The sequence below is a fragment of the Heterocephalus glaber genome, unplaced genomic scaffold (genome assembly GCF_053883595.1).
Source record: "Heterocephalus glaber isolate CG9 unplaced genomic scaffold, H.glaber_assembly_v1.0 deba00000937, whole genome shotgun sequence".
Taxonomy (NCBI): Eukaryota; Metazoa; Chordata; class Mammalia; order Rodentia; family Bathyergidae; genus Heterocephalus; species Heterocephalus glaber.
The window spans coordinates 6,011,763-6,027,519 of record NW_028258173.1 but is presented as its reverse complement, the minus strand read 5'-3'; the positions used below and the strand labels follow the sequence as shown (position 1 = coordinate 6,027,519).

The 15,757-nt window shown below is 55.7% G+C and overlaps 2 protein-coding genes across 2 annotated transcripts; both read right to left on the bottom strand.

Annotated features, from left to right (window-relative positions):
- Positions 1 to 82: 82 nt before the first annotated feature.
- Trim65 (tripartite motif containing 65) lies at positions 83 to 8,821 on the bottom strand. The gene is made up of 6 exons (XM_004860719.4): positions 6,985 to 8,821; positions 5,655 to 5,750; positions 5,155 to 5,388; positions 4,892 to 5,069; positions 4,713 to 4,778; positions 83 to 3,960 (listed from the first exon to the last, which is right to left on the bottom strand). Exons 1-6 carry the CDS (start codon positions 7,381 to 7,383, stop codon positions 3,386 to 3,388), a joined length of 1,548 nt encoding a protein of 515 aa, XP_004860776.1. The 5' UTR covers positions 7,384 to 8,821; the 3' UTR covers positions 83 to 3,385.
- A 168-nt stretch (positions 8,822 to 8,989) lies between these two features.
- Mrpl38 (mitochondrial ribosomal protein L38) lies at positions 8,990 to 13,873 on the bottom strand. The gene is made up of 9 exons (XM_004860722.4): positions 13,712 to 13,873; positions 13,425 to 13,604; positions 11,659 to 11,793; positions 11,380 to 11,588; positions 10,902 to 10,974; positions 10,743 to 10,788; positions 9,733 to 9,891; positions 9,426 to 9,562; positions 8,990 to 9,327 (listed from the first exon to the last, which is right to left on the bottom strand). The coding sequence occupies exons 1-9, from the start codon at positions 13,776 to 13,778 to the stop codon at positions 9,191 to 9,193; spliced, it is 1,143 nt and encodes a 380-aa protein (XP_004860779.1). The 5' UTR covers positions 13,779 to 13,873; the 3' UTR covers positions 8,990 to 9,190.
- Between the last annotated feature and the right edge of the window lie 1,884 nt (positions 13,874 to 15,757).

Here is a 15,757-nt window from a genome sequence, read left to right as displayed (position 1 = left end):
ACAAACAAAATAAAACAATAACAACAAAAAATAACAATCTGGAGATGTAACTCAGTGTGAAAGCCTTGGATTCAGTCCCTAATACTGTTTAAGAAGAAAAGTTTGTATTTATATCAAATTAATACATTAGGTTAAAGAGTAAACAATTTCATGAGGGTATAACAAAAAACAGGAGACACCAGACCCAGCGCCCACTTGCTTCAGGCTCCTGTTCTGTGTTCGTGACCAGCTTAGACTCTTAAGGGTTATTATAGCCTCTTTGCCACATGGCTGAGTCACATGATTAGGAGTCTTGCCCAGCCATGTAGATCTTTGTGCTCATGCTCAGGGGCTTTATCACTTCTCTCTGGTGGTCAGTTCCTTTTTTCCTGGCTGCCAGGCTATTGTAATCAGGGGTTTGTAAGGGAATAGATTTAATACAGGACACATAATTTACAGGATTATTTTGTAATATTCACCTCAAAACTCAAATGCAGAGAGGAGTGTGAGAGGTCTGTCCACATGCTAGAGACCTGAAGAATCCAGCCGAGGGCCTGTGTCCCATGGCAGTGTCTCGCACAAGTCCAGCTGAAAGCCTAGAGCCCAAGGCAATGACCTCCAGGAGTCCAGCCAGAGGCCCAGAGCCCAGGCAATGTCTCATGCAAGTCCTTATCAAGGATCTGCACCGGGAAGGCCCACAGGCCAGTGAGGGAAGCTAGAAAGTCTGCGCTGGTGGGGTGAAGGGTCTATGCCACCAGGCTGAGGGAAATGCACTGGAGCCAGGAAGTGACACTCAAGGTGAAGATCAGGGCTCCCCTGAAAAGAACAGCAGTCATTCCCAGCCACAGCGAGGTCGAGCTGCTCTGATGATGAGAACACCCAAGTTCGTATTAGGAAAACCAGCCACGCCAAGCTTCTCTAGGAAAATCAATGGCATCCTATTTTCCCTCTCAGTTTTTCTCTTATGTGGTTGGTAACAATCCTCAGGTGGGTCTACCATTCCCAGAACCACACTAACTCAATTGAGCTGGGCATTCCTAGTTTAACATTACTTAATCCACCACACAGGCCTTCCTTTCCTTCATGGATTCCCCCCGCACCCCAGTACTGGGGATCAAACCTGGGGCCTTTGCACTGACCGGCTGAGTAGCCCAGGCTGGACTTGAACTTGTGATCCTCCTGCTTCAGCTTCCCAGAGTGCTGGAAGTACAGGCGTGTATCACCGTGCCTGGCTGGCTTCAGGGCTGGGAAGTCAGTGCTCTAGCACGTCCCAAGGGCTGCCAGCGTCCCCTGGTTGAGGGTTGGGATGGGCCCTGGGAGTAAGGTGGGGACCTTTCCCCTCAGAATCTCGAGTGCTGGCCAGTCTGAGGCCACCGCAGTGCACTTCCCAGGGGCCACTCTGCTCTCTTCCTGCCTGGTAAAAAGCATGCCCTTGTCTCTTCTACCCCTTACCTGCCTGGCCTCCAGCCCAACTCCCTCCAGCCCCTCTGGGCAATTCGGCCCTGTCTTTTAAGCCTCTGGTCCTATGTCAGATACCCATTCCCCTGTTGTGCAGCCCAGAGCCTAGGTAACAGGAAGGCACTCCGGAGGACGGGACAGAGAAGCCAGAAATACCCACTCACATGTCCCTGTGTGCCACACCCCAAACTTCCTGCTCTTTTTCCTCTAATACTGGTGCAATTGCACTAGAGACAGAGCGGCCATCAGAGCGGGCAGAGTGAACTGCGGAAGACTTCTGGGAGATGTGTTAAGAGGTACTGCTCTCTGTGACCCTGTTAGAATGGCAGCCTGGCAAGATGCTGCACACCTGTAATCCCAGCACTAGGGAAGGCTGAGGCAAGCGGACTAGGAGTTCAAATCCAGCCCGGGCAACTTAGTGAAACCTTGTCTTAAAATTAAAAAGGGCTATGGATGTAGCTCAGTGTGAAGGCCCCGGGTTCAACTCCCAGTACCACAAAAACAAAACAAAATTAAAAAATTTTCAAATGTTCAGCTTTCTGACAAATAATTCTGCTTCAGGAATTTAGTCTAAGTACGTAACTAAAATATGTCCAAGGCTTCCTACATCAAAATACTCATCATGGCGCTATTTTATAGCCAAAAATAAGTTTTTGTTTCTTTTGAGACAGTCTTGCTACGTAGTTCCTCCTGCCTCAGCCTCTGGAGTGCTAGGATTACAGGTGTGTGCCACCCCGCCTGGGTAGCCAAAAATATTTTAAATGTCTAATGACAGGTAAAGAAATTTGACAGTCAAAAAGAAAAGAAATTTGACAGTCATTTGAATACTTCTCTTGGAATCACTGGAGGTTCACTTCCCCACACACTGATTCGGTCTACGTGGTCTCAGGGGAGGTAAATGAGGGTCGGTATGTGTTATTTTGTCACACAGCAGCTCAGGCTGTGAGACCTGGGACCCTTTCTGCTCGCCGTTCCCTACAAAGGGACTGGAAAGGTGAACTCCGGTGTGCAGGCTGCTGGCTGCCTGTCAACAGAGGGGAGCAGAGCCCAGCAGGGCCACATCTGGGGGCAGGCCTTGTCCAGCCCTGATCCCAGACTCAAGGACAGAATGTCTGCCCAGCCAAGTCCCTGCCTGTCCCTTCCATATTTGCTGCTTGAGACCCCTTTGGCAGGAGCTGGGGTGGCCTCCTGGACACGCCCCTCCCAGCTACTCCATGCCTCCAAACAGACTGGGGGCCTTCAGTCTGCCTGTGGAAGCTGGGCGAGTAGGGAGCCACAGGAGTTGGAGCCCAGCACTGGGGACCAGGGGACTCACTGAAAGGCTTCAGGTGAGTGGGAGAGGTGAATGCTGGATCTGGGACCACCATTTCTTCCTTCCCTTTATTTTAGTTCACTTCATTTTTCTACAGTTTTATTGAGATATATTTGATGGAAGATAAACTGCACATATTTTAAAGTGTAAAAACAGAAACAGAGGGCTGGAGATTTAGCTCAGTGGTGCCACCGCCTGCCCTGCAAGCGCAAGGACCCAAGTTCGATCCCCAGTACCAACCCCCCCCCCCCCGCCCCCGCGAAAAAAACAGAAACAGAGAGGCCAGCTGAGAGTGGTGGAACACAACTGCAATCCCAACACTCTGGGAGGCTGAGGCAGGAGGATTGTTAAGTTTGCCTGGGCAACATAAACACTTAGAAAGACTGTCTCAAAAAAAAGGCTGGGATACAGGCTGGTCCAAAGGCCAAAGGTCCTGGGTTAAATTCCTGGTACCACAAGAACAAAACAAACAAAACACAGAAGAGGGGCCAAGAGCCACCCTTGGAGAGCTGTGCTCTTGGGTCCCTCTGACAGCCATCAGAATGGCTCTTGGGATCACTGCACCTCCCGCCAACTCTTGGGTACACAGGCACAGTGGCACCTGTCCCCAGCCCAGAGCACCACCCCATGCCTTCCTCAATGGAGCGCTGAGGCTGCTTCCTGCGGCGCTGGAGGGAGCTTGGCCCCAGGCTGATGGCACAGGGTGAGGGTCCTCCCCTCCAGGAGCCAGAAGACTGGGTAGAGGGGCCGGGTGAAGAGGGCATGGAAGGTGTGCAGGAGCTGGACCTGTGGCTCCAGGCTGTAGAACGCAAGGCAGCCACAGGCCAGGTCCAAATCAATGCCCAGGAGCCGTGCAGACACCCTGGGGAGGCGCCAGGAGTCCCCGTTGTGCCGGGCCAGGACACTGTCCGCCTGGATGCAGAGGCCCCAGGAGCAGGACTCCCGGCCAATGTTGTCCGTGTTGGTTCCCAGCTTCTGTCGAGTCAGTTCGGAGTAGGCAACACCCAGAGTCACAGAGTGGTCGGAGGTGCGCACCTCCCAGTAATGGTGCCCCACCCGGAAGCTCTGGGTACACTGCACCTGCCAGAGCTCGAAGCTGCCCAGCCGGGCTGGGCCCTGAGACCTGCGACAGTGCGTCACCCGCTGGTCCTGGCAGGAAAGGCTGAAGTGGCGGTTAGCACTGTCCGGATCAAAGGTCAAATTTCGATAATCTATTGGGGAGAGACGAGCAGAAGTAGGCAAAAGTGTCACCCTGTGTGCACAGAAGAGGGCAACAGCAGCTCCACTCTTGGACCACAGAGTGTGGCTGGGCACACTGCAGGTGATCGCTAGACATCCCCACTGCATTCACTCCTCCTCACTGAGACTTGGGGGTGGCATCTTCATCCGACAGAGAAAATCGAGGCCCAGAGGGATAAACTAACTTGGTATTCCACTATTCAGTGGAAGAATATGGATGGGTCTCAAGTCATCTTTTTTTTTTTGGTACTGGTGATCGAACTCGGGACCCTGTGCTTGCGAGGCAGGTGGTGGCACCACTGAGCTAAATCCCTGGCCTTCGTTTTTTTTCAACCTTTTGTAGACTGAACCCAAGGCCTTTCACTGAGCTACATCACCAGTCCTTTTATACTTTTTATTTCAAGACAGGGTCTCACTAAGTTGCTAAGTTGCCCAAGCTGAACTCAAACTTGCGATCCTCCTGCCTCAACCTCTCAGAGTCCTGGGATTACAGGTGTGTCACCACGCCCAGCTATCAAACCTGTAGTTTAACTCTATGCTGGCTGTACCTGCTTCAGGGCAGACATGGACCAGGATGTCCTGCTTCGGGTGTGCAAGGGAAGAGCCATGCAACAGAAGTCGTGGACAGGACAGACACAACATGTCCCCCACAAGCATACACAGGCATGCACACACATGTACCCACACACGCACAGATACACACACAGGCAATGGGCCTCCTTACTCTGCCAGAGCTTCTTCCTCAGTGGACACACCATGCTCGGGACCTGTGCCTCAGGATCTGGGGCCTCTAGAAGACAAGACAGGGTTAGGGGAGTGGGGACAAGTCCTGCTCCCTCCTTTCCCCTAATGGAAGGACAGCCAGGCCCAAAAGGGTAAGGAAAGGCTTGAGGTCAGCCTTACTCAGGGGGACCAAGTCAGGAGCCCTGGCTGGCACTGTGGCAGGGGCCCCCTCTTCCAGGAGGAGGCCACTCAGCAGGCTTAGCAATTCCTTCAGGTTGCCCAGCTGTTTGTCTTCATCCCACTGCAGGGGAGTCAGTGGTCCAAAGGGTCCTGGGGGCTCAGAGAGCTGCTGCAAATCCTGAGCCCCGGGGGACAGAAGCAGTAAGCTGGGGCACAAGGGGAGGAAGCCAGGCCCCAGCCCACACCCTGATGAGGCCTGGTACCTGGAGGAAGGTCTGGTCATCCACCTGCTCCAGGAGGCCCTGGACCCTCTGGCCATATTGAGCCAGGGCCTCCAGGTGGCCCCTCAGCCGCTGCTCCTCATCCAGGGCTGGTGCCAGCGCTTGTGTCTGGGCTGCCTCGATGTCCCTTTGTGCTGAGATCCGACGCAACTCCAGGGCCTGCAGCAGGCAGCTAAACTTTCCTGAGACCACCGAGGCCAGGTTGCAGGCAGAGTTCTGAGGGGCACAGGAGGAGCCACAGGGTGGCCAGGCCCTCCACCACACCAAGGCAGGCCAGGCAGGGCCACCCACTGGGCCAAGGGGTGGGACGAGGGCCCCTGGGGCCCCTGGATCCTTCTCCCTCTGGGGCCGGGCTTCCTGTTGGGTCCCTCACTTTATGCTGCCAGGAAGTATTTTCAAGGTAGTAGCTCACACCTACTGCCTGTGTCCCAGAGGCCAGTGGGTGGCCGCCCTCAGGATGCGGTGACCGGCAGGCCCTGTACCTGGATCTGGCTCTTTTGCTGCTGGAGCTCTTGGAGCTGGGTGTGGGCCTGAGTGGCCTGCTGCTGGGTGACCTCCAGCTTGGCTCTCAGCTGGGCCTGCAGTGCCCACCCAGAGGTTGAACAACAAAAGAGGGCAGGATTGGCTTTGAGGTCCCCTCAGACCGCCATCAACACTGGGCCACCAGCCTCAGCACAAACCCAGAACTAGGCAGCAGTCCCAGGGAGCTAAAGATCCAACTTGCAGGCCTACTTCTGCCTTCTGCAGGCTCAGCAAGCTGGGCCATAACTTCTCCTTCTTCACCACCACCACCACCACCCCCCCTCAACAGGCAAGAGGCAGGATGCTGGCTCAGGCCACCCTTCCGGGAAGGAACGAGGACCCAGAGTGCCAGAGCTTTTGACAAATGGGCAAAGGGGAAGCAGGGGGCTGTATCTGGTTGTGCCCCATGTCTCTTGAGGATCCAAACATTGTCCTCTCTCGAGATGGCAGACCATGCTGATGCTGGGAGTACTGCTCCCGGCCACCCCGGGACTTGCTCTCCACCTAGTCTGGAGCCTCACTACTTGCTTCTGCTCCTCCCAACACAACTGTGAGGTGGGGACCATGCCCACCTTCACTACCATGAGGAAACCTGCTCAGAGAAGTCGACTCCTCCTGTCTCTCCTTCCTCACAAACAGCAGTCTGCTTGCTTACGGTCCTGCCCAAGCCTGCAGAGGCTCCTGGTGCCCCTGGGAGGAAGTGCCAAGTCCTCACCGGCTCACAGGCCCTTCCTAGTTGGCCCCTGCTCACTGAAAGGCTCTGCTCAGGATCCTCACCCGACTGTCCCCAGCTGGCCTGTCCTTTCCTTCCCATCCGAGAGGCCCGTGATGCTGCCTGGCCACTTCCTCAGATCCTTCCCTGTCACCCCTTCCTTCCCCCACGCAGAGTCACCCTGTTGTCTCAGTCACAGTACCACACGCTTTATTTACTGCCATGTTGTAATATATACGGGTTTTACTGGAACACTGACTCCTTACGTCGATCCCTAAGTCTCTCAGGGCAGAGCTCACAGCTGACTTCTTTAGCAATGGGTCCGGGCACATTTACTGCTTAACGAACGAACGTGCCCGGGCGCCTGCTGCACTCCCGCGGTCCGCATTGCCCCACACCCGGGCTTTGCATTCCCCCGGAGGTCAGTCCCGAGCAGCTCCTGCGACCCTGTACCCTGGCGGGCCGGTTACCTGAGTCGAAGGCACAGACCCTCTAGCCTCACCAAGCCTGGGTCGCAGCTCCCACCCCTGCCCACCGACCCCGCGCCGCCCGGCCGCCCGGCCGCCCGGCTGCGTCACCTCGCGTTCGCGGCGCTCGGCTTCCAACAGCGCCCGCTCGTGGAGGCGGCACTCGTGCACTGTGCACTCCCCGCACACGCAGCGGCCCTCGGTGCGGCAGAAGAGCTCGAGCGGCCGGCCATGGCGGGGGCAGCGCGCAGCGGCGCGGGGCTCGGGGCCGGGCTCCCGGACGGCGAGCTGCAGCACCTCCAGCACCCCGCTGAGCGCCACGTTGCGGCACGGCTCGGCGCCGTCGGGGAAGGGCGCGCGGCACTCGGGGCACGCCTTCTCGCAGCAGCGCCGCGAGCTCCTGATGCAGGCCGCGCAGAAGTTGTGGCCGCAAGGCAGCGTCACCGGGTCCTGGTAGAGTCCTAGGCAGATGGAGCAGGTCAGCCTGTCTCGCAGCAGCTCCGCGGCCATGTCGGAGGTGGCAGGGCCGGCTGCTGGTGGCGCGAGGGCGTGGCTGCCTCGGGAGGAGCCAGGGCCCCGCCCAGAGCCACGCTGATGCCCACCCCTCGGACGCCACCCTCCGGTGGCCCAGGTGGCCCTGCTCCGAGGTCTCCGACCCGCTGCCTTCAAGGGCCCAGGACACCCCTGCCTGCCTCCTGCCACGCAGACTGGAGAGTAGGGGCCACCCTGGCGCCTTCATCCTTCTTGCTTAGACCCTCAGCCCAGTCCTGCTGCGGATGGGGCCTTATCCTCGAAAGATCAGAGCTTTGGAAGTTGGGCATGGTGGCGGATTCCTTTAATATCGGAACATTTGGGAGACCGAGACAAGGAGCATCATGAGTTCAGGACCAGCCTAGGCTACATAGTGAGATTCTTTCGACAACAAAACAAAACAAACCAACAGAGGTTTGGGAACCCCACCAGGCCTTCAAGCTCCTAGGGCTATCAAGGAACTTCTGGCCTCATCAGAACTGACCTCCCGGGGCTGCTGCATGTGGGGATCTAGTGCTCAATAAAAGCCCTTTCCTGACCCCAGGTAGTCTGCTGCACTTTTTCCTAGAGGTGGGTCTCAGGCACTTGCCAAATTGGGTGTTTTCCTTCTGTGGGTTATGCAGAATTTTGGTTCTTCGAAGTAAACAAGTTGGAAATTTCCTGTTACCAAGAGGGAAACCAGTTAACAGTGAAAGGCTCCTTTTTTTTTTTTTTTTAAGGCTCCTCTCTTTTTTGAGACAGGGTCTGCTGTTGTGCTGCCCAGGCTGACCTTGAGCTCAATCCTCCTGCCTCAGCTTCCTTAGTAGCTGGGATTAGAGGCACAGCCCCCTCTGACCAATAAGGCCTCTTTAACAAGACACCAAAACATTTAGCTGCTCTTCTCCACGTGAGTCCTCCCGAGATGAGTCCCCGGGCTGGAGCTCTAAGCCCTGGAGTAACTCAGACGCCCCCCTTCAGCTGAGCAGAGTGAAAAGGGCCCTGAGCATCGCAGCAAAGTGTGTCTGCCCAGGCGATCCAGCAAGGGCACCTCCTCCCTCCAATTCTGCAAGGACTGTGTTGTCATCTGTGAAGTAACACGTGAATTCTTTCTGGAAAAGGTGACAGCTCTCCCTGCGACCTACTGGGGGCCTTTTCGTTGTTGGGGGGAGAAACAGCTAACTGCCTAGTGAGGGTCAGGGCATCCTGGCTGTGAGTGGCGATTGTGTCTGGAGGTCTGTGACTGGGTCAAGGCTTCTCATCGGAAGCAGGCTGGCAGGGACAGGAGTCTGCCACCACACAGAGGTGTCTTTTATTTTTTGGTGTTGGGGATCAAACCCAGGACCTGGTGCATGCTATGGAAGTTAACAAGTGCTCTACCGAAGGGCTACTACACACCAGCCCTAAGCAAATCTCTGAAGGAGCTTAGGAGACCAGCTGGCATTCACTGCCTGCTTTTTCTGCTGTCCTGTCTTCAGCCACTGGATTATGGGGCCCTGAACCCATCAGGTGGTAGAGGGGTGGGAGGCGGCCCCTTTCCCACTCACAAAGCAATACAGCTTTTCCAGAAGTCCTCTGCTATTCCTGGAACACAGACTCAGGCCAGAGATGGCAGACAACCTCTTTATTCACACCCCTCTCTCCCACCACCCGACCAGTGTTCTTCACTGCAAGCCTTGAGCCTGATAGGAGGAGCTCAGAGGGGCTGCCTCAGGCAGGCCACAGACCCCACAGCTCGACCCTCTGGAGCTGCACCTCTCCTGTTCCTGCCAGCCCAGCCCAGCGTCCAGGTTGGGTACACTGTGGTCCCTCAGTAGATGCCATAGGTCGGCTCATGACTGTCCCTGTACCGGTCCAGGTAGCGCAGGGGCTGCCGATGGGGGAAACGCTTCTGCTTCGGGTGGTAAGGAGGTGGCCGCACAAACTCAAACACGGGCTCCGGCATGTCTACAAGAGGAGTGAAGGCCCAAGGGTGGACTTCTTACCTGAGCTGAGGCCCAGCTGGGCACTGTCCACCCCGCTTCCTAGTCCCATCCCGCCCTCACCCAGAAGCTGGTGGAAGGTATGGGTGACAGAGTCATCCCAGCGGCACTGAAAGAAGGCCAGGCCAGCAGGAGTCATGGCTTCCTGGTGTTTCTTGTAGAAATCAAAAGTGCGGAAGGTCCTCTGGGCCAGCTGGTAGCTGTCAGAAGATGGGGACAGCTCAGAATTTGGAGGGGTGACCGAGCCCTGCCCTCTCCCACCCTCTCCCACCCTCTCCCCACCAGCGATCCTGGAAGCCCCGCTCTTCTGCTAGTCTTAAGGCCCAGGTCAAGAGCGAGGACAGCCAAGGGGAACTGGCCCGAGGATTACCAGGGTGAGGGCCGTGAATCCTCGGAGAAGTCGATGGGCTTGTCCTGCTTAAAGAGCAGGAAGGCGAAGCGGTGGAAGCCGGAGCCTTTGGCGGGGAAGGGGGGCAGGTAGGGACACGTCTCCTGTCCTTCAGCCACCAGGTTGCCTGGGATGTTGGTTCTGACAGAAGGCAAGGATCTGTTAACTGCCACTCAAGGGTAGCCTTTGAGGGTAAAGTCCTGCTCAGAGTGGACAGACTCGCACATGATAAGCTCTGTGACCCCTCGGACGTACTGCAAACAGGTGCAGAGAGCAGGAGGGCTCAGAGGTGAGGAGCAGGGCTCCAGAGACTGGCAGGATGACAGCTTGGCTGAGCTGCCTGTCTACTCGGCCCCAGCCACTCAGGCTAGAAAGATGAACCTGCTGGCTGCTTCTCTCTTTTTCTGGCACTCCTGGGTATTATCAGGGAGTCTGCCCAGCCTGGCACTGAGGTAGCCATTGAAGCTACACAGGGAGGTAACTGCTACCGAATGACAATGACAGAAGCCAGCCTCCCAGCTCCTGGCTTCCGTTACCTACAAGTCCCAAAGCTGGGCCACCTGTCTGACCTCTGCCTCTTGGCCTGGTGCTCAGAGCTAAAAGTCACTGAGGAGAAAGGGCAGCCTGTCCTGGACCCCCTGGAACAGGAATGCCCGTGGTTCACCACGTGTGTGGGAGTGTCACAGCCACTAGAGGCCTCTCCCAGTCCTTTTCCTGGTGACTGTCACAGTGCTCCTTGGGAATAAGACATGCAGTGGCTCATCCCAGGGTTACATGTACGGACTGGCAGAGGCCCATTGTCATTTTCTTCTGTGGCTGTCAAGGGTCCACTGGATCACAGGGCCCCTGCCACCCCCAGGCACAGGTGAGGGGTCCCTGGCTGGGGTGAGAGGTTAGTTCAAAATCTCAGTCAGTCTGAAATTCAGGGGCAGCACCTGCGAGGCTCCTGGGTCTCTCTGCACATCCCCTGCTCTGCCCCGCCAGATACTCACAGCAGCCAGTGGACGTACTCGGCATCTGGCTCCAGCAGGTGTCCATCTGCATGGAAACACATCCTGACCACAGGCCCTGGAGACCACCCTGCCCTCCCCAGCTCCCCGGCTCTGGGGAGGAAGAGAAGGCAGGAGGCCCGGGGAGCCTCCAACACCTACCCAGGTTGGTGAGCAGCAATGTCCACCTGGAGCCCTCGTCTGCCTCATAGGTCACCTCTGGGGCCTGGGCAGCCTGGCAGGGAGAGAACAGGAAAGCTGCCACTCCCACCAGGGACGGACAAGCCACTGAAGACAGAATTTCTTTCCTGAAAAATCTGAACCAAATCAGGGCCCATGACAGCCTCACAGAGGTACACGGGCCAAGATGCTGATGGGAAGGACCCTGCCGAATGGCCTATTCCAAAATTTGAACCACAAAAAGGACCATGTGCCAAGGGACACTGCTGGAGGACACTCCAATAACAGTGGCCAGTCCCAGGAACAAGCAAAGGTTTTATATTATTGTCTTTGGAACGGTCATGTTTTATTTTCCAGGAAATCGTGAAGAAACCACAAAACTTCAAACCTAGGAGCTGTCTATGACACTGCATATGGGGACACACAGGGCAGGGAAAAGGACACTGCGAGTGGTACTTACCTCAGTTGGAGTAACTTCGTTGCCATAGTACACAGGCATCAGGTCCTCCTCACCCACAGCATAGGCCACGTGCAGGGGGACCCAGGGCACGAAAGTGGCACCATCAAACAGGTCTCGGTAGAGGCCGTAATACTCCGCCAGCCGTTGCTTGTGGTAGGGGCCACAGGTCCTTTCCCACTCTGCACGCACGGCCTCGAGGGGAATGCTGGCTGGGAAGGAGTGAGGAGTTGGATGCAGGGTGGGAGTGGGGACCAATGGTGCCCCGCCCTGGAGGCCTACCTGTGCGGAGACGGGCAGCCCGCTCCTCTTCCACACTGGCTCGAAGCTCCTGGAGGATCCGTTTCCGCTCCTGTAGCCTTTGCGACTGGCAGATCTTGGGTGGAGGAAGCCCAATGTCAATCTTGTATTTAGGATCTGGGGAAGGAAGATGTGTTGGAGGAAGCAGGATTCTCTTGGTTAAACTCCTGTCCCTACTTGGTCCTCTTGCTCTGTTGCTGGAGGTTTCCTTTTGATTCACAAAACCAAAGACTGTACACTCAGCTCCCCAGATGCGAACAGGGCCCATTCAGCAAATCAGACCTAAGGTAAGGTTGTGTTTGGGTTCCCTAAACCAGGTCACACTGTCTTGTCTAAGTCACAGGCAATTGAGAAAGATGGTCATTCTAATTACACTCGGGATCACCTTCAAATTGACTCACAGGGGCAATGGACACACACCTGTGTTCTGTGGAATGAACAGCTGAAGCTAAGACTTAAAGGAGCACTTCTACACTTTAATGGGCAGATAAACCATACAAATGAGCTAAGAAATTACAAGCTCCTAGGTAAGTGTCTCAGACACAATTTTGAGTAGTAAAGCGCTAGAAAACTTTCAATCCAACACCTTTGTCCTTTTACCACACACACACACACACACACACACACATACACACACGTATTACGCATGGGGGATGGTATTAGTCTAAGAATTTCAATGAGCCCACACAGTGGTGCACACCTGTAATCCCAACACTTTTGGGAGACTGAGGTAGGAAGATGGAAAGCCTAGCCTGGCAACGTAATGACTTTCAGTGAAGGTGAAACTTAGGGATGACTGCTCAAGCTGCAACCCAAAACTCATTTATTGCAAGGTGCGAACACTACAATTAAACCTGAACACTGAGGTTTTAGTTTAGAAAAAACAACTCTACATTAACATCTTTTGTCTTAAAAGAGAAACAACACGTTTCCCTTTTAAACCTCCAAAGGTTCACCACCGATTTAAACCGTTTCAAGAAAGAAGGGGGGGGGGTGGAGTTGTAGCTCAGTGGAAAGACCTGGGTTTAATCCCCAGTCCCAGCCCTCCCCCATCAACAGGCTGTATCCTTTAAACCTCACAGCAATCTGATAAGAGACACAATTATTTCATTTTAGGATTGAAGAAACTGAACCTCAGGGATGTTCACTCCTAAGAGGGCAGGCTGGGGTTTTAATCAGGCTGTTTAAAATTAGTGCTGTGCCCTTAACACCATAACAACTACTACGTATAAATGATTTCAAAATGGATGTACTTGGTAAGTTCCTTAAAGACTGCATCTTTGAGTCACCTTGCTCAGGGCTTTAATTTCACTATGCAAAGTCCTGGATCCATGGTGCCAGGCACAGTGAGAGTGCAAGGACCCAAAGGTGACTGCTGTGGTTATGATCTGAGGAAAGGTGAGAAAAGGCAGTCAGGATACACCGTGGTCTGGAATATGGGTCCAGGATATTTCAGAAACAGACGGGCGTCCAATCGTAATGGGGAAGCTATCAGAAAAGGGGTTTAGGAATACATATTTTAGAATCTGGAACTCCGATAGTGGAGAGATGATTTTCCAAGCCGGGGGGGCAAAAGATATGAAAACTCCTTGCGGGACTACTCGGCTTACAGGGCACGAAGAGTGCAGGTAAGCCCTCCCCGGCCCAGGTGCACACAGGGGCGCCGATCAGGCTCGCTCGGTGGGGGGAAAGTGCCAGCCCAAGATCTGAGGCCGTTGCCCATAGCTCCAGCTCCTGTCGCCCCGCACCTGTCTTCTCCCCAAAATGTTCCCGGTAGGTCCTCCACCAGTGCGGGGCCTGCGCCTCCTGCTCCGCCCGGCGCCGGTAGCGGTCGAAGCTCCTGTACTTCTCCAGCCGATCCAGGTTGCTCACATCGATGTCTTGGTTGGGCATCGGCCCCAGAGGGGGGGTCCGGCGGCCCAGGACAGCTGCAGGCAGAGAGAGAGGCATCACGCCGGTTCCAGTCCGGCCCCCAGGGGGTGAGGCCTGCCTCAAACAAGGGGCCAAGAGCTCCCCAGGACCCCGGATCCCTCACCCGAGGTGCCGAAGCCCCGCCATCCCAGACTTTCGTAGAGCACAGCCCGCCAAAAGGGCGCCACCATCTTCCCCAAGCCGTCGCCGCTGCTAGGACCCCAGTAGAGGTGTCTGAAGCAGCGCCTGAGCGGCCCCGCGCCCGGCCCCGCCCCCGGCGCCGGGCTCCGCCCCGCGCCGCTGTCGGGAACTAAAACCTCGGCCCGAGACCGCTTCCGAGGCCTGAAAGCCTTCTGCCAGGGCGGGCGGGGCCTGTGGACTGCGGGAGTGCCTGGTGTGCCAGAGCTACGAACGGCCGCCAGGGAGCGGCACACACCTGGAGCACCCAGAACCGCGATGAGTCTCTGCGTCTATATCTCCGAACCCTGCATGAGATGTCCTGAGCTCCCTGGGCATGCAAATCAGGGGCCAGGGGCCAGGGACGAGGGGCGGGAGGGGCGGGAAGGCGTAGGGCCCGTGGCTGGATTCTGGACTCAGATTGCTTGGGTTTAAATTCCAGATTGTGACCTTTCCCATTGTCCTTGTAGTTCTCTCACTGGAGAAAAACAGCAGGTAATGACATTGTAGGGTCGTTAAATTTGAATTAACATGGCAGTGAGCCTGGTCTAAGTGTGGCTCTTCTCGATCATCTTAGATTTGGCACTAAGCCACACAACAGCATCAGGGACATGTCATGCATAGATCTGCATTGCTCTTGGGATCCAGTTCTAACGAGGTAAAACTTGGTAGTCCAAGTGGTTTGGATTCTCTTCTGACCCAGCCTCTGGCGGTTTGTCCTGGAATAAGAGCTCCAGTGCATCAGACCTCCACTTCCTCTGCACACACTGGTCCCCAGGCCACAGGGCCTTCGCACATGCTGTCACTTCTGCTTTCTACCTCACATTTCCCTCTGTGTCCTGGGGAGCATCACTAGAGTGGTTCCTCTAGGAAGCCTTCCCTGACATCCCAAGATGGGGCTGGGGCCAGGGTCAGTTGCTCTGGTACCAGCAGAAGCTTGACTCACACACTTGGGTAGAATGAGGGGTCTCTCCATCCAGCAGGAAGTGAGGATACAGCCAAACAGCTAAACCTCTCACCATCGCTTCTAATCCACCCACTGTACACTGCTGTCTGGTGAGGCACAACGGAAGCCACAGGCCAGGGGCAGCCAGGCCAGCCCTGCTCTTAGGAGCTGCTGCTGCTTACTGTGCAATTTCTGCTGAAGTGGAGTGGAAGGCGTCGGCAGAACCGTATTGTGCTTACACCACGGCCCCCTTTGCGGTTTCACCTTTTCCTGTTGTTGCTGGACCCCCTTCTGTGCGTCTCTAAAGCCACCCCAGCCAGGCCCCTCTACAGCCGAGGACACAGGTGTCCAGGCAGAGGCACGGAGGCCTGCTGCTCCCCAGGCCTGAGCTCCTCCATCTTGTTCTCTCCAGGTCCAGGAAGCCCCTAGGCATGGGGCTTGCTTGCCACACTACCATTTGAGAGGCAGATCCTGGATTTCTATATGAATCAACTTGAAACAAATAATATATATGAACAAGTCTCAAGTCTGGATACCAATGCTATCATTATTACTTTCTACCGCAATTTCTCTAGAAGTAACTCAAGGAAGCATTTATGACCTTGAGTTGTTACCATTTTGAAGGAGAAAAGCACAGCAGCTACCCAGCGCTCAATCCCATACGCACCCCAAATGTCTGGCCCCGGGGAGAGGCAATGTGAGGGATGACCAGGCTGCCTGCCACACCTCAGTGCCGGTGACAGAGCAGTCACAGGCAGCAGCAAAACGTCATCACTGAGTCTGTGGGATATCTCTGCGTGGCTGTCCCACGGGCCCTGGCTACTCATGGTGAGCGACACTACGCAGTCACCCAAGCTGGGGGGACAGGGGTCCCCCTCGACAGCTTCCTTTCTGACCAACATCCAGGCACCAGGTGCCAAGGGGACACTTCTGTGACAACTCACTGCAGTGCTGGGGAGAGTCCTGCCCTCTGTCCCCTCCCCTGCACCACTGCAAACAATCTTCTAACACTTCCTGTCCCCACTCTTGCCCCTCCCGTCTGGTCCC

Coding starts and splice junctions, on each gene's coding strand:
- Trim65 (XM_004860719.4), bottom strand. CDS start 7,383: ATGGCCGCGGAGCTGCTGCGAGACAGGCTGACCTGCTCCATCTGCCTA. Junction 5,389..5,654: donor AGCAAAAGAGCCAGATCCAG/GTACAGGGCCTG, acceptor TGTGCCCCTCAG/AACTCTGCCTGCAACCTGGC. Junction 5,070..5,154: donor ATGACCAGACCTTCCTCCAG/GTACCAGGCCTC, acceptor CCCGGGGCTCAG/GATTTGCAGCAGCTCTCTGA.
- Mrpl38 (XM_004860722.4), bottom strand. CDS start 13,778: ATGGTGGCGCCCTTTTGGCGGGCTGTGCTCTACGAAAGTCTGGGATGG. Junction 10,975..11,379: donor ACGAAGTTACTCCAACTGAG/GTAAGTACCACT, acceptor TCTCCCTGCCAG/GCTGCCCAGGCCCCAGAGGT. Junction 10,789..10,901: donor ATTGCTGCTCACCAACCTGG/GTAGGTGTTGGA, acceptor GTTTCCATGCAG/ATGGACACCTGCTGGAGCCA.